Below are 18,355 nucleotides of genomic sequence, written 5' to 3'. Positions count from 1 at the left end.
GCCCTATTACAGAGTTTTGTATCATCCACAAAGAGGTAAATCTTACCCCATAGCCCGTCTGCAGTATCACTCACAAAGATGTTAAAAAGAGCGAGGCCAAGAACTGATCCCTGCGGCACACCATTGATAACATCCTTTTCCTCTGAGTGAACTCCATTTACCACTATCCTCTGTCTTCTTCTGCTTAACCGGTTTTTAGCTCAGTTAGGGCTAGATTCACTAAGCCCATCGATCAAGTCTCAACCACTTAGCGACCCCTTTGTGACCCTGACCCAATTCACTAACCTTACTCCAGATCTGATCTGCGCCTGATCCGATCCTCGCATGCAAATGAGGGAGAACGGCATGCAAATATAGGCAGGTACTGATTCACTAAATAAAATGAGGGACACAAACTGGGCTGGCCGATCAAAAAATAAGCGACTGCTGAGCACCAGTTGCTCAGGCCCTTTCCGACTGCCCTGCTCTCTGCCTGGACTGTCCTTTCCTGCTCTCTGTCGCCCTGAAATCCTGCCTCTCTGCCTCTCCCCACAGCCTGTCTCCCTTATCGGATGCTTAATGTCCTTTTCTGAAGTGTTCTTCTGCCCCTATCACGTCCTTGCTTCTGCCCCGACTCTCCTGCTCTCTGCCCGACTTTCCTGCTCTCTGCTCCGATGGCCGCCCTGCTTCTGCCTCGACTCTCCTTGCCTTCCCCCCACAGTACGAGCCCGTGGTTTTAACCCGTGGGTTTAAAGCGGGTTAAAACCACGGGCTCACGAAAAAGTAAAGAACAAAATAAAAGTAGTAAAAAAAAAAAAAAAAAAGTTTTCTTTAGCTCTGCCGGGCACAGAGGGCCAGCACATGCGCAGACCATCTACAGATGGTCTGCACATGCGTCGGGATCGCTAGAGAGCGATCCGTGCGGTTGGCTGGGGTGTGATTCCAATCACCCTCATTTGCATGAAGGCGATTCATGAATCGGCCCCCGGCCACGGATTGGATCACTCACGGATTGGATCCGATCTGTGGCCTTTGTGAATCTAGCCCTTAGTGACTTTTCAGTCAACACCAAGGGCACTCAGTTTGTTTATGAATTGCTTAAGCAGAACCTGTCAAAGGCTTTATTTAAATCTAAATACACCACATCTAGCACTCTCCTTAAATTCAACTGTTTAGTCACCCAGTCAAAGAAGTTAATTAGATTAGTCTGACAAGACCTTCCTCTAGTAAAACCATGTTGCCCTGGATCTTGTAATCAATTTAATTCCAGAAACCTCTCTGTCCTCTGTTTTAGAAGCACTTACATTAATTTACTCACCATTGAGGTAAGACTAACTGGCCTATAGTTCCCTTCTTTCTCCTTACTTCCCACTTTTGTGGAGAGGAACCACATGGGGCTAGATTCACTAAGCCCATCGATCAAGTCCCGACCACTTAGCGGCCCCTTTGTGACCCGATTTTCCTCCGACCCGATTCAATAACCTCTGTCCTGATCATCCTCCTATCTGCGCATGCAAATGAGGGGGGACGGCATTCAAATGTAGGCAGGCAGCAATTCACTAAACAAATCTGGAACACCGACTGGGCTGGCCGATCAACAATAGAAGCGATTGCTGTGGACTATTAGCTCACTGCTTTCCGACTGCATCTCCTGCTCTCTGCCTGGATTCTCCTGCTCTCCTGCCCCGACTCTCCTCTCGCCACCCTGCTCTCACCCCAAATCTCTCCTGCCTGCTGCCCCAACTCGCCGCCCTATTCTCGCCACAAATCTCTCCTGCCGCTCTGACTCGCCACCCTGCTCTCTCCCCAAATCTCTCTTGCCGCCCCGACTCTCCTGCTCTTCCCTGCATTGCGAGCCTGTGATTTTAACCCACGGGTTAAAACCACGGGCTCGCAAAGAAAAAGAGAAGCAAAAAATGAAAAAAGAAAAGTTGCTGCTCTGTAAGCATGCGCAGACCATCTACAGATGGTCGGCGCATGCGTTGATCGCTATTCAGCCATCCCTGCAGTCGGTTGGGGGTGTGATTCAGGGCATCCTCATTTGCATGAGGACATGTCGTGAATCATCTCCCCCGGACCTGGATTGGATCCTGATTGGATCGGTAGGTCCATTTAGTGAATCCCCCTCCTTCTCTCTTCTCCAGGCCTCAGGGACCACTCCTGACTCTGCATCAGGATATAAGCCACAGAAACTAATGAAAAAGTTAAGAGGATTTAAAACTGTTAGGTGGATTCTTGAAGATAAAAAGGAGATAATGTACTGCTATTATTACACTATAAACCCTGTATTTGATTACAGGGGGTGCACACAGAGAGCTCACCAGATAGGTTTTGACAATCAGGCCAGATGTAATTTACCTGATTTACTAAAGCTTAATTCACATTATGGGGATAATTTTCCAAAGCATTTCCTAGGGTGTAACAATACAAAAAAATGCTTTTATAAAATTGCTTACTCGATAAGTGGATAAATGTTTCTCTGGGATAATTTTCAAAGTAGAAGTGCAAGCATAGTTTTGCTGTGAGAATCAAGTCAGCACAAAGAAAAGCATTTGCATGTTTTTTACCCATGCCACTATGCTTTTTTACCCATGCTGCTATGTCTATGAGGGTGAAAAGTTTAGCAAATAAGGGCTAGATCAGGGGTGGGTAACTCCGGTCGTCGAGGGCTGGAATCCAGTCGGGTTTTCAGGATTTCCCCAATGAATAGGACATGGTCTGTGGAGTGTTCATCTTGTGAGTGCCATCCTCATTTTGTCTGGCCAGACGTTTCCATCTATAGCGTTATCTGGACCATGTTTCCTAAGCTAAGTAAAACTTTTTGAAACATAGAAACATAGAAAAAAGCAGCAGAAAAGGGCTATAGCCCACCAAGTCTGCCCATTCCAAGTATCCCCTCCCCTGAATTTACTCCCTTAAAGATCCCACGTGAGTATCCCATTTTCTCTTAAAATCCGTCACGCTGCTGGCCTTTATCACCTGGAGTGGGAGTCTGTTCCAATGATCCACTACTCTTTCGGTGAAGAAGTACTTCCTGGAGTCGCCATGAAACTTCCCTGCCCTGATCTTCAGCAGATGCCCTCTGGTGGTCGAGGGTCCCATGAGCCAGAAGATATCATCTTCTGACTCGATGCGTCCCGTGATGTACTTATATGTTTCAATCATATCTCCCCATTCTCTTCTTTCCTCAAGTGAGTACAGCCGCAATTTTTTTAAATCTTTCTTCATAAGTGAGATCCTTGAGCCCCAAGACCATCCTGGTGGCCGTTCGCTGAACCGACTCGATCCTCGGCACGTCCTTTCAATAGTGTGGTCTCCAAAACTGAACACAGTACTCTAAGTGAGGCCTCACCATGGCTCTGTACAACGGCATCATAACTTCAGGTCTCCTGCTGACGAAACCTCTGCGGATACACCCCATCATTTGTCTTGCCCTGGAGGAAGCCTTCTCCACTTGATTGGCAACCTTCATGTCCTTTGGTTTTTCTTTTCCTGTGCACAGTGATGGGTTTTTTCACCCTTTGATAAATTCATTTCAGTGGTGGTGGAGTTTTTGCCTATGATAGGAAATGAAGCAGTATTGAATGTTTATCACTTTTTGATTGTTGGCTGCTGTTATTTGAATTTTGAGGCTTTTCTCCACCTTTTGATGAAATGTTTATCAGGAATGTTTAGCCCACCTCTGGTGAGTAATATATATATTTTTGGATTTAGTTATTACTCTGATTTTTTCTTGAGAGATGTTTAAATACCTATGTGGTGTAAAGGCGCATGAGTCGAGTCTCTTTCATTTGAAAGGAAGCTCTGGAATGAGAGGACATAGGATGAAGTTAAGTTTATTATTAAAAATTTGATGAAACGCTAATCAAATTTCTAAGCGTTTACAGTAAAGATTTAAAAAGGGGCTCAGATAAACTATCATATGGAATCAGGTATTTATGGATAAAAGCAGGTTCCTTGGTTTTCATTGTTTTGTAGGAGATGAAAGCTATTTTGTAAGTGATACAGTGATGAATAGTAGCCAGTGAGCACTTTTTAACAGATGCATCACCCCCCCACACACATACAACATAGGGGCAAGAGGGAGCCCAAGCCCTCTTGCCCCAGCGATCGTGCCCTCCCCCCCCCCCCCCCCCCCGACTCGATCTGGCCAGGAGGGAGCCCAAGCTCTCCTGGCCCCTTTGACCCCCCCCCTCCGATTCAACGGGCCAGGAGGGAGCCCAAGCCCCCCTGGCCCCGGTGACCCCCTACCCCCCACTACAATATGGGCAGGAGGGATCCCAGACCCTTCTGCCCTCGACACAACCCCCCTCCCCCCAACGACTGCCCCCCAGAATCCCTGATCGGACCCCCCCGCCGACCCGTGAACCCCCGGCCGACTCCACGACCTCCCACCCCATCCCCGTACCTGTACGTTGGCCATACGGACGGGTGCCAAACCCGCCCGTCCGGCAGGCCAGCCGGATCCAGAATGGGGCCGGATTGGCCCAGGCAGAAGAAACCCCACCCACAGGTGGGGCCTGAGGCACCTGGGCCAATCAGAATAGGCCCGGGAGCCTTAGGCCCCTCCTGTGGGCGGGACCTTAGGCACATGGGCCCACAGGAGGGCTTGGGCTCCCTCTTGCCTGTTTCGTTGTGGGGGGGGGGGGATTCTGTAACCGGTATTGTTTTTGACAGACACCAGTTACAGAATCCAGCTTTTAGGCGAAGGACTGGCTCCTCCTTCGCCTAAAAGCCCTTCTGTGGGACGTTTGGGGCTTAGGCATTTTTTTGGTTCAGTATGGCCAAAAAGTGTAGACGTAATGGTGATCTGGGCGTTTAGTAGAGGCAGGCCATAATCAAAACAAGGACATTTGTTTTGGTTATGGACACTTTTCCTGCTTCTGCTTTGAACATTTAAGGACTTAGGCCAAAAAGGGACTTAGATGTTTTTTTTGATTATGCCCCTCCATGGGTCATGGACCCTTAACCACCTAACAAAAGTGATTAAATTAGATGAATGCTAAGGAGAGTGGGTCCCTACTATGTTGAGCCCTCATGCAGTGCTCTGTTGTTTCAATGGTCAGTCCATCCCTGACAAAAGATATGCAACACTGTGGCATCCACTCATTCTACTAGTGGCGTGTGTGTGTGTGTAGGGGGGGGGGGATCTTCAGCCCAGCTTTCTTCCACATGCAGCATCTAAAACAAACTGTGGCCCATTAATCAGACACTGAGGAGTCAACAGTGATTCAATAAAAGGTATAAAAAGCAATTCTGTAAAGGAGGCCCAAACTTAGGTGATAAATAGCATGCATGCATTTTAGAATACTAGCATTTATGAGTCTCATTGGCACTATTGTATAAGCGGTGAATCTATTTCATAAAGTGCACAACCAGAAGGGTGAAATAATGTTGGTTGGAGCATGGGATGTCATTGGCGTTTCATCTAGCAACACAAGCTACTTATTACACTTAGGGATGCCCACTTGCACTGTTATTGAGATGACATAAGTAGCTGCACCCAAATTCTGATGTGCCACAGCAGCTTTGCGCTAGCATTCTATAATGGCTGAGGTGCACCTTTAAGCCATAATAATAATAATAATTTATTCTTATATACCGCCATACCAAAAATAAGTTCTAGGCGGTTCACAACAAACTGGGCAAGTACATAGAATACAGATGAAATACAACAGATTGGAATAATAGAAACTTAGCAATAATGAGCGGAATGCATTTACAATATAATGCGGATTAGTATTAAGGGCAGCTCTTTGTGGCGCCACCATTAGGCACCAGTTTATAGAATTGCATTACTAGTGTTTTGCAAAGGCTAAGGTACCAGCTCATTCCAGAGCCAAACCGCTTGCAGTGATAAAAAAAAAAAAAGATCACTCACAATGAATCACCATTTCTGAAATGTAACGACAGAAACTCAGACAACAATTGTTTGCATGGTGAGTCTTCTCCAAGCCTCAAAGCACAGGACCAACACCAAGCTGCAGCTAAAAACTTTAAAACTGAAAGAGAACTAAAAAACTCCAAAACAAATTTAACCAAGAAGTTATTCAACAAAAATGGAAAATAGTGTCTATCTAACCACAGTAATCTTGTACATGGAACTGGGTTTCTAAAACCATCTGGAAATCTTCAAACACTCCTGGAGTTGCAAAGAATCAGAACAAGGGTTACCATATGGTTCCAGAAAAAGGAGGATATACTGAGATACCCCATGTTTTACTTCCATAACTTTCAATGGAAGTAAAATCCAGATGTCTCAATCCATCCTCCTTACTTCCATTGCTTTCACTGGAAGTAACACCTGGATGTCTCATTCTGTCCTCCTTTTTCTGGAGGACAGAATGAATTTTGCATGTGACGCAGGAGACATTGCTCCGGCCGACTTAAAGGGGGAATCCTTGATACAGCCATCTGGTGAAACATAGCTCTATGTCGGAGTATATACCCCCCACGTTGTGTTTTCTTGCATATTAAAATAAGTAATTATATCTATTAAATATATTTATAAAGACGGCACTTTAAGCACTTTGCTAAAAATTTTGGACCGATGACAATTCTTGGTGTACATTATACTGTGTGTATTGAAACTTGATTTTCATGCAGTTACACTACTGAAGTCTATGAATTGTTATAATATGTTATTCTAAGGTCTTTTTCTGAAAAAAATATGGCTCTTTTTTTCTGGAGCCATATGGTAACCCTAATCAGAACTGAAGTTTTCATGCACTCTGGACTGGACTTTATCCTCCTTGACGGGGTGATACTTGGGAATATACAACAGCCAAACCTAATAAACTCGACACTGTTATTGATTATAAGGTCACCATGTGGTGCTATTGTATTCTAGGGGCTGAATACTTTGGCTATTTTCTGTTCAGCTTCTATTCTTACTGATCTTTGTGGAGGAGATACCGGAGTGGAAAATTAGCCTTGTGATCAGAGCAGAGGACTGAGAACCAAAGAAAGCCAGGGTTCAAATTTCACTTTATGGTGCTTTAGTTAGATTGTGAGCCTTTTTGGACAAATAGGGAAGTTTTAAGCACCTAGTGTTAACCGCCTTGATCCGACAATAATTGTAAGGAAAAGCGGTATATCAAATAAACTTAACATACATACATACTTCTTCTTGTGATCTTGAGCACGTCACAGACCAGCCACTATTCAGATCACAGGAAGGAGGTGTTGATTGTGGATATTCAGGGCCTGATTCTCCAAAGTGCGTCCCGATTTTAGGCAGCTGTAGGCGTCCTACAGCTGTCTAATCAGCCAATCGGGATGCATGTTTTTTTTAAAAATGCTCCCCAGGCAGGCCGCCTATATTGAAGGTGCCTCCAGGAGCCTAGGGAGACCTGCAAGACGCCTAAGCTGGGCCTTAGGCGAACCTAGGCGGCCCTACACGTCTCCCTAGTAGAGGAAGAAACGCTTAAAATGTAGGCCAGCAAAATGCTGGTCTACATTGTAAGTAGACGCGACCGCTATACTTATTGCGGCAAGGGATCTCTCTGCCGTTATAAGTATAGCGGGTCGCGGCCTGTCCGATCGCTGGCAGGAGGGTACCCAAACCCTCCTGCCAGAAGATGCCCCCCCCCGACACTACTGACCCCCCCCCCCGACACTACCAACTGCCCCCCGACATTACCGATCTCCCTCCCACCCCGACACTACCGATCACTGGCAGGAGGGTGCCCAATCCCTCCTGCCCGAAGATGCACCCTCCCTTCCCCCGACAATATCGATCGCTGGCAGGAGGGTGCCCAATCCCTCCTGCCCGAAGACGCACCCTCCCCCCTCCGGTGCTAACAACCCCCAAACCTCCACCCCACCAAACTAACCTTTTCTTAAGGCCAGACGGTTCTTGCCCGTCCAGCCGGCAGGCCCGCCTCTACCCACCCCTTCCGCACCCTCCTGCCAGCGATCGATATTGTTGGGGGGGGAGGTTGCATCTTCGGGCAGGAGGGATTGGGCACCCTCCTGCCAGCGATCGATATTGTCGGGGGGGCGGGGGCATCTTCTGGCAGGAGGGTTTGGGCACCCTCCTGCCAGTGATCGGTAGTGTCGGGGTGGGAGGGAGATCGGTAATGTCAGGGGGGGCGGTTGGTAGTGTTGGGGGGGGGTGGTCGGTAGTGTCGGGGGGGAGCATCTTTCGGCATGAGGTTTTGGGCACCCTCCTGCCTGCAATCGGAGAGGGGGCCGCGGCCCGCTATACTTATAGCAGCAGAGAAATCCCTTGCCGCGATAAGTGTAGCGGGCCATGTCTAATCTAACCCGATTCTCTAACCAGCGTCTGTAACATGGACGCCGGTTACAGAATCGGGGTTTAGTGTAGGCTGATTCTGAATAGGACACCTCTCCCGGGCGTCCTATACAGAATCAGGGCCTCCGTGCTGGGCCATTTCTGGTGACTAGCATTGAATATCTGTTTTTTCGGTCTGGCTTAAACTTAACCAGATAAGTCAATATTCAGCACTGGCTGATTATGGTTACTGCAGCCAAAGATAGGACTGCTATTTGTAAGGCCCAATCTGGCCACTAACCTTGGCTAGTCAGTGCTGAAAATTGCTGGTTATCACCTGATATAACTGGTTAAATTTTAGTAGCTAACTGCAAATATTTAGAGAAGTTAGCAACTGGTTATCTTACATTGAATATTCATATTTAACTTGCTAAGCACTTCTTGCTGGTTAAATAGTGCTGAATATTGGCTGGATAATGCTTATTGCCTCAGGTACAAACTTAGGGCAGGAAGTATGTATGTAAATTGTCTTGAACTACCTACTGATATGATGTGAATTAAATCCAAAATCCCTTCCCTCACATCATTTAACAAAATGAAAAGCCATGTATGCTAAATAAAATCCTGTTTCAGTTTCCTTCTGCATTTTGTTCTTAAGTATGCTGGAATAAACTCACTCAGTGCACACACTTTTATAAGGAGACTATGATCCTCCTCACCAAACCATTCACCTCTTAAATTCCAAAATCAGAACTGAATGCCATTAAATTCTCAACTGTGTCTTGATAGGTCAAAAGGTATGATTGTTTTAGAATAAGAGGCTCATTCTCAAAAAAGATTGATGTCCAAAGATAGCATAAACCAACACTTGGACATCTTACTAGTCAAAATGTCCAAATGGACATTTTTAAAACTAACTTTCTGGACATCTTCCTGGCCATTTTGTCTCCACTGCATCCAAATCTTAAGGGGCATGTTAGAGACATGTTTTGGATGGGCCTAGGGCGGGCTTAGGACTTGGATGTTCTGCAGGGATAATCAAACTTTTAACAATACATCTAGGGTACCATTTAGATGTTTGGGGATAGACCTGTATTAAAGACAAATAAGGGTCAAAAAGTTGTCCACACTGACCAGTTGACCACTGAAGGGATTAAAGTATAACCCCTCCCCCCCACACACACACCTGTAATCTCCTAGGGGTTACTGACCCCTTCCTATCACCCAAAGATGTAAAAAAAAAACCTCAAAACATTCTAGCATGTATTACAGCTTCAGATGGCCACACAGACAGCAGAGTGGTACTCTAGGGCAGTGTTTTTCAACCGCTGTTCCGCGGCACACTAGTGTGCCGCGAGATGTTGCCTGGTGTGCTGCAGGGCCGCCATCAGGGCAGTACTACCAGTCCTGCATTCAGGGGCCCGGAGCTGACAGGGGGCCCGAGGCAGGGGCGCCAGTAGCTCGCCAAGGCAAAGTGAGTCGATCACCCAGGACTCACTTTGTCTTGGCGATCTAATCTATCGAGCCGATAAGTCTTCTTCTCCCCGACGTCAATTCTGCAGTCGGAGAGGAAGTTCGGGCCAGCCAATCGCTGCCTGGCTGGGCGGAACTTCCTCTCCGATTGCAGAATTGACATCAGGGAGAGCATGCGTCGGCGTCGGCTTTGGGGCCTGTTATCCATTGGTTGGTCCTGTTCCCCGATGGCAGTGGCAGTGGCTTGGGGAACGGCAGGGAGAAAGAAAGAAAGGGGGCAGGCAGGGAAACAGAAGGAAAGAAGAGAAACAGAAAAAAAGAAAGAAAGGTCAGGGAGAGAGGAAGAAAAAGTTGGGGGAGGGAATGAGGTGTGGAGGAGAGAAAGCATACAGGCTGATAGAAGGGAAGAAAGATTGGATGCACAGTCAGAAGAAGAAAGTGCAACCAGAAATCACCAGACAAGGTAGGAAAAATGATTTTATTTTAAATTTAGCAAAGTGGAGGCAGTATTACCACAGTTTTCAAAGGAATTTGCCCAAATAACTTAATAGTTAACTGGGTAAATTCCCAGAGATGAAAACTTCCCTTCACTTACTATGCACAGTTCTGAATTTATATCTGCTGTCTATATTTTACAATATGGTCCCCTTTTACTAAACCGCAATAGTGGTTTTTAGCGCAGGGAGCCTATGAGCGTCAAGAGCAGCGCTGGGCATTCAGCGCAGCTCCCTGCGCTAAAAACTGCTATTGTGGTTTAATAAAAAGGATGGAGGGTATATTTGTCTATTTTTGTATGCTATAAAAACCAAATACAGAGAGAGACTGAGAGCTGTTGACAAAGAGCTACGTGTGTGTCTTTCTTCGATTCCAGCCAGAATATCAGCTTTGTGTTCAGCCAAACAGGCCCAGGTTTCGCACTGAATAAAGTATTTTATAATTTTTCACTATTCTGTTTACTTAATATTTCATAATAAAGTAATTATAAAATACTTTTTTTGTGTTTATTTGTTTCCTATTCAAGAGAATTACTTTATATATAGTCAATATAGGCACAGAGTTAAATTTTTTAACATTTTCTAATGGTGGTGTGCCTCGTGATTTTTTTCATGAAACAAGTGTGCCTTTGCCCAAAAAAGGTTGAAAAACACTGCTCTAGGGGTTACTGCAGTGAATGGCACATTTAAAAGTTCCAGGTACACATCACAATAACCTGTTTTATTGGTATGGTTAGCTCTCCATAACCCACCCAAAAACAACTGGTCTTACATAAACAAGATACCTGCAGGCATAAAGGCTATTGTGGTGTACATGTGGGTACAATAAGAGCTAAAATGTCTAGAAAGATAATTAAAAAAAAAACCAAAAACCCGACATCTTGCTATTTTGAAAATGGACATTTTCTCTACTGGATTTCTGGATGTCATCCCAAGACTTCCAAACTCAGACTTAGATATCCTGTCGGAAATGTCCCTTCACATGTCTGTTTTTGGGGAAAGGTGACTAAGGTCTCAGATCAAAAATGTTGAGAATGGCCAATTTTCACATCATGGATCCATAAGCAGTCTGTAAAAGCCACTTCTGTAATTTTTTTAATATTTTTTTCGCATAGAAGGATGCAGTTTGGAAAGTTCTATCACAAATTGTTTGTTCTAAGAGAATTCACTAAAACCTCATTTTTTTGTTTCTGGTGACTTTGGTCACCTTTTCCCAGAGATTATCAAATATCGCTCTCACCCATCTTAATGGAAGGTCATAGGTTTCTTAAATTCTTTATTCATTTTAAATCGTACAACAAGTGCACAAAAATAACATGAAAACAATCTTATAACACTTGTACATCTTACAATAAAATCATAAACATATAAATAAATAAATTTCCCTCCCCCTCCCCACCATTTTATTATCAGTAAACATAGCATACCCCCCCCCCCCCGATCATAGGTTTCTTAATACTTACTATAATAAGCAGGATAAAGTAGATGAAGTTGTAGAACGAATGGGCATCCATCACATAGTACATGATCTCTACCCAGCCCTCCAGTGTGATTACCTGCAGGGAGAAAGAGATGAGAGAGTAAATGAGATCCAACGGAAGAGGCAAATACTGTAGAACCCAGGCAGTTTTGTTTTTTTAAGGATTTTACCATTATTGTTATACCTCCAGAGCACTGATGCGACACAAAACACCAACATGAAACAATGAACTAGAGCGCTGCCTAAAAGGAGAGGCTGACCCAGGCAGCCAATACAGGTAGAAATACCAGCAGCAGTGTCTCAGGGCTTCATCAGAATCCATCCCTTGATACTTCAATTTTGGAGATCCATTTGGGATCAGGTAAACAAAGTAATGGAAAATCCAGTGGCACTAACATACGACACTGTGCTATTTGGCACTATAATGAGAGCTAAAAGCCAAATATCATCTCACAATAATAAACTTCTCTTTATTATGACAGGGGTTGCCATACAGTTTATTCTAAGGAATTGGAAAAACTGGGATAGACTGAACTATTCCTTTTGGTTGGAATCTCTCTGTCACGTTTTTAAGATGGAACGTAATATGGCCATACATCAGGGATATTATAAGAAGTTTCTGAAGATTTGGGAGCCATTGACAAAATTTTGCAGAGTGATTGTTGATTTTGCCCTTTGGTCATACACGTCCAGGGTGGGTTGAATGTATTTTTCAATTCTCAATTTGAGTGTAGTTTTTGGATATAATTATGTGGAGGGGGGTGATATATCTTTTTGTCATAGATTATAATTGTTATTGTACTTAAGTGCTTTTATAGAATTATATGATTGTATTTTATTTTGCACTTACTTATGGCTTTAAAATGAATAAAGAAATGAAAAAAAAAAAAAGAATCCATGCCATGGATTCTTCATGTTGCTGTGTTATGTGAGCAAAATCGTAAATCTTACAATGCCCGCAATATACTGACACTAATAGTCATAGATACACTTTATAGGCTAATAAGCGGAGCTCAGAACTATAAGGTGGTATGGAAATCACAAACAGGGACAAGCCCTCAAATGTGTTTCACTATGTCTATCATTGCTCCGTCTTGAATTAGTATAAAGATGTTTCATATGATTTGAACACTGGTTCCTAACAGGTCTGTTTGAAAATACGTTTCAAGGATTCATAGGAAAACTTTTTTTTGTAAATTTTTAAAAAGATTTTTAAATATTTGGGCTTCAACTTAACTTATATATAAGTCAAAGCAAGGCTGAAGTTATCTCACTGTGGCGGGGTCTGATGCGTTTCGCCAAGACGACTTTTTTGTCGAGTTATTCATCTTTCTGGGACACTGTTTTGATCAGTATCTTCTATTACCCAGTAGCGTGTCAGGGGATCCCGCAATATACTGACACCAGTTAAGTTGGAATGGTTCTGATTGCCAATTGCATTTTCATTCAGATTGCACAAGTAGCCTGTGGCCAAGTTCTGCTTTCAGAACTGGGGAAAACAAGAGCTCTTTCACTACAAAACCTTTGAGGAATCCTTCTTGCTCTGCCTCGTTCTAGAGCCACCATGCAATGTTCCCAGGGGCAGAAGGGCACTTCTTGCACTGCACCATTTCCTCATATATGGATTATTCTCAACTAGGGCCTAAACATACCTCCTAACTGGTCTAAAGCTGTGATGATTTTGAAGCTGAGACCAGCATTGAACAGTAGACAGAAGCAGAAGAGTTACCTAGAACCAGTAAACATGACTCATTCCAGCAGCTTGGCAGCCCACTATTTCAGGAAGATACTTTATCAGTCTGCTCAAACGCCGCCCCTTTCCCCCCTCAGCATAAACTTAGTGTCCTCGCTTGCATCGTCTTTTCCTCTGTTGTCTATGATCTTAGAACATGCCACACCGTTCTGCAAACCATCCAGTTCTATCATCTCCCGTTTGCCATTTCAATGCATACATTTATATTGCAAGTTCCTTTGTGAAAAGGAACTCCCTCTCATCCATTGTACCTGCCATGCGCTGCATGTTTTTTGAGCCCTTGTACCAAGAACTAAAGGTGTTTGAAATTAGCAACAGTGCAATGAACTGTCCAGTCATCTCAAACTGTACTTAATGGGTTTAAACCAGTTTTAAATATGTAGTTTAGTTAAGCATTGCAAATGAGGGCAGGTTTGCACCTATATCTAGGCACAGGGCAGCACTTACTGTAGCATCACATATCCGTTAGTAGTGGGTGCTGTTAATGTGTGACTATGCATTCTTGGGTTTACTTGAAATCTGTTTTTACAGGCTTTGTGCGCGATCGCCCGGTGTCCAAAAATATTTGTCATATCTTGCATTCTTGGGTTTAAAAGAAGGACTAGTTTCCTGTAAAGCAGGGATCTCAAAGTCCCTCCTTGAGGGCCGCAATCCAGTCGGGTTTTCAGGATTTCCCCAATGAATATGCACTGAAAACAGTGCTTGCACATAGATCTCATGCATATTCATTAGGGAAATCCTGAAATCCAACTGGACTGCGGCCCTCGAGGAGGGACTTTGAGATCTCTGCTGTAGAGTAACTCCAATCTCTGTCTCACCTTGCCTTCTTAAATCCATAATGGCAGTTGTTTGCTGAGTGTTTTGCATATAGTTATCAAGAGGTTGAGGAAAGTTCCAGAGAAGACAAAGTAGTGGTGCCCCGCCAGCTGACCCTGAGGTGCAGCTCATTCAGTCACTTTGAAAGCAATAAAATAAGCCATGTATTATAACTGTACATTGAACTTCAGCTTATAATTTGCTAATGCACACACTAAAATTTACTGCAGTGTTAAAAATGTGCACAGACAGAAAAAAATTGCACACACTACCATGGTAACATGTCACTGTTTCCTGCACTAATTAGAAGTCTTTTCTTCCATCATATGGTGACGCAAGCTTGGCACAACATACTTGACTTGCATATGGACGACCAGGAATGGAATGAAATATGTTTAATGAATGGAAGATCACTTCACTCGGCTTCAATGAGACAAACTGCCTTTTTTCTTCTTCATAGGGCTTACTGGTCCCCCCAACGACTAGCCAAACTTAACACTCAAACATCCAAATGCTGCTGGTCTTGCCTTGTGAATGAAGGATCCTTACAACACATGTTGTTTGATTGTCCCCATTTATCAATATTTTGGTCTTCAGTGTGGAAGACGATTTCTCATGCGTTAGGCATCACCCATCCTCTAACTTATGCCATTGTCATTATAGGAGATAAGAATTCTTTACTACCTATCTCTGATTACAATAGAATCCTCCTGAGAGCGCTATTTTTAATTGCCTTGAAAGAGATATTGTCTAATTGGAAAAATTTATCCTCTGCTTCATACATGTCATGGTGGTCACGTGTGTCTATTATTGTGAAATATGAACGCATTTATGCTGAAAAGTTTGGATCCATTAATAGATTCCATGATATTTGGGATCCTATCTTGGACTTATGATATTTCTCTTTTTCTTTTACATTGAGATATTTTATTACCATTTTGCATAGCACTATATTTGTGATGTATTATTCCTCTTGACTGATTTTACTTACATAATGCCTATTCATTATTGTGTGTATATTATGTCTTTGAGCAGAAACTGTTGATTTTTGTCCATCTTTACATATGGCTAGCCACAGGTGATCATTTGTATATCTTTAATGTTATCTTTCTCTGTTTTTTGTGATTTTCCTTTTCCTTTGTTATTTGTATTAAAATCAATAAAAACTTATTGAACACAAGAAGTCTTTTCTTCCTTTTGTCTCATTGACCTGTCTGTGTATGGGCTAATTTCCACTCAGACAGAAATTAGTTCATGCACAGACAGGAAAGCTGGGCATCTGACACAGGAAGGCCCTGGACTAAAGAGCTCTTGAAGCTGCAGGGGATACCAGGAGGAGAAGGAAGGAGTCTTCAGGGCCCATTTGGACCACCAGAAATGTTTCTGGAGAGGAAGGAGAGGACCAAACAAACAAACAAGGTAGGAAGGCAAAGAAAGACCTTGAAGAGAAGATTCCACACAAAGTAAAACCTTTTTTTATGTATATTAGAAGCAAGAATCCAGGAAAAGAATCAGTTGGACGACTAGATGACCAAGGCTATCAGGCAAGACAAGGTCATAGCAGAGAGATTAAATTAATTCTTTGCTTCGGTCTTCACCGGGAAAGATACTGGTGCCTGAAATGGTATTCAGTACTGCTGAGAAACTAAAACAAATCTCTAACACTGGAAGATGTAATTGGGCAATTTGACAAATTGAAGAGTAGCAAATAGCCTGGACTGGATGGTATATCCCAGAGTATTGATAGAATTGAAAAATGAAATGGCAGAGCAATTGTTAGTAATTTGTAATTTATCTTTAAAATCCAGTGTGGTATTGGAGGGGGGCAACATAATGCCAATTTTTAAAAATGGGTTCTAGAAGTGATCTGGGAAATGAAACACTGGTGAGTCTGATGCCGACATTGGGCAAAATGGTACAGACTATTATAAAGAACAAAATTACAGAGCATATACATAAGCACGGTTTAATGAGACAAAGCCAACATGGATTTAGTCAAGGGAAATCTTGTCTCACCAATCTACTATATTTCTTCGAAGGGGTGAATAAAGGTAAGCCAGTTAATGCTGTGCATCTGAATTTTGAAAAGGCATTTGACAAAGCAAAAAAGAGCAAAAAGTGAGACACGTGGAAAACAAGGTTCTGCAATATTGGAGTATACAATCTTTATTAACAGTTGAACTTTAAAGCCAGTGGCGTAGTAAGGGGGGAGGGGCGGACCGCTCTGGGTGCCATCTTGGTGGGGATGCTGACACCTCTTCTCCTCTCTGCCCCCCAGCTCCTTCCCACTCCTCCCCTGCCGTGTACACACCTTCACTTCCCTCCCCCCACCGTTTCTCTAGCTTTTTGCCAGCACAAGCAATATCTCCAACTTGCTGCCTGCACCAGCGTTCCCTCTGACGTTAGGAAGTGAGGTCAAAGGGAGCGCCAATGCCAGTGTGGGCAGCGATATGGAGATGCTGTTCGTTCTGGGGATGCTACAGAGGTATGGGGAAGAGAATGGGTACACGTGCACAGGAGTGGGAGGTGAGGAAGGAGCAGGGGAACGCTTCTATCCCGGGTGCCTCCCCTCCCCCCCGATAGGCCACTGTTTAAAGCTGTTCATAAAAGACCCGACACAGCTGTGTTTCATCTTCTCAGCCTTCATCAGGAGTCAATATAATCTTCTAGTAAGTGCTCTGCTCAAAAAAAATGGTAGCATAAATTGAATATAGTGTTCAAAACAAGCCAGGAGGGGACTATGGTCTAGTGCAGCCATGAGCAACTCTGGTCCTCGAGGGCCAGAATCCAATCGGGTTTTCAGTATTTCCCCAATGAATATGCATTGAAAGCTGTGCATGGAAATAGATCTCATGCATATTCATTGGGGATATCCTAAAAACCCGACTGGATTCCGGCCCTCAAGGACTGGAGTTGCCCACCCCTGGTCTAGTGGTTAAAGCTGCTGCTTCAGCACCCTGAGATTGCAAGTTCAATCCTAGCATGCTCTTTGTGACTCTGGGCGAGTCACTTAATTCACCATTGCCCCAGATACAGATAGATTGGGTTCTGTAACGAAAACGCGTGGGACATTGTCGCGCAGGACTTCAGTGCACCATGTTCAAAGTGTTCCGGTTATCGCTGTGAGTGGGGGCCTGGGGGAACCCCCCCCCAGTACTCCCCACTACACTGTAAACTGCCATTTTCCTTTGGTTTTCAGGCAATTGGCAGTTTTCAGTGTAGTGGGGAGGGGGGTTCCCACCACACATACCCCTAACGTGAGTGCGAACACTTGTCAGCTTAGTGCAGTGGTTCCCAACCCTGTCCTGGAGGAACACCAGGCCAATTGGGTTTTCAGGCTAGCCCTAATGAATATGCATGAAGCAAATTTGCATGCCTATCACTTCCGTCATATGCAAATCTCTATCATGCATATTCATTAGGGCTAGCCTGAAAACCCGATTGGCCTGGTGTTCCTCCAGGACAGGGTTGGGAATCACTGGCTTAGTGCACCACTCCCCCTCCGAGTGCTAACAGGAACACTTATAACACGGTGCGCAGAAGTCCTGCGTGGGATTCCTCAATGGGATTGTCGGCGTGGCAATGTCCAGCACAGTTTTGACGTGTCACCGATAGCTTGCGAGCCTGCTGGAACAGATAGGGAAAATACCCAAGAGTACCGGTGTATTGTTCAATGTATTGTAAACCACTTTGGGTGAATCTCTTCATGAAAAAGGCAGTAAATAAATATTATTTACTGTTTTATGACAATGGAGGACATACATTGTATGTTCTTTTAAAGTTTCTAGTGGTTCCCAAGCCAGTTTTAGATGTTTTAAGATGTTCTTCATGGTTTTTAAGGGTGGTTGTACACTCTCAGCATTCTTCCGTCAGTGGCATTGATGACGTCAGCGGCATGCACTAACATCATTAGAAAGCATAGAGCCAATTTATATGCATTCAAGCACACAAGTGTGTTTTAAAGCTATTTTCAAGTGGTTTTACGATTTTATTTATGAGATTTTAAGGGCTCCTTTTACAAAGCCGCACTAGCGGGTTTAACGCGCGTGACTTTTCATCATGCGCTAACCCCCGTGCTGGCTGAAAAACTACCGCCTGCTCAAGAGGAGGCGGTAGTGGCTAGC

At 44.0% G+C, this 18,355-nt stretch overlaps 1 protein-coding gene across 7 annotated transcripts in view; it reads right to left on the bottom strand.

The window, feature by feature from the left end:
- CACNA1I (calcium voltage-gated channel subunit alpha1 I) overlaps positions 1-18,355 on the bottom strand; it is a 1,298,213-nt gene that overhangs the window by 389,386 nt on the left and 890,472 nt on the right. For all 7 annotated transcript variants that reach the window (XM_033929511.1, XM_033929508.1, XM_033929510.1 and 4 more), the window contains one exon: positions 11,646-11,738. In XM_033929511.1, the coding sequence (XP_033785402.1) occupies positions 11,646-11,738 (93 nt within the window). The remainder of the gene's footprint in view (positions 1-11,645; positions 11,739-18,355) is intronic.

The sequence above is a fragment of the Geotrypetes seraphini genome, chromosome 2 (assembly GCF_902459505.1).
Source record: "Geotrypetes seraphini chromosome 2, aGeoSer1.1, whole genome shotgun sequence".
Lineage (NCBI taxonomy): Eukaryota > Metazoa > Chordata > Amphibia > Gymnophiona > Dermophiidae > Geotrypetes > Geotrypetes seraphini.
This window is presented reverse-complemented; position numbering and strand designations above follow the sequence as displayed.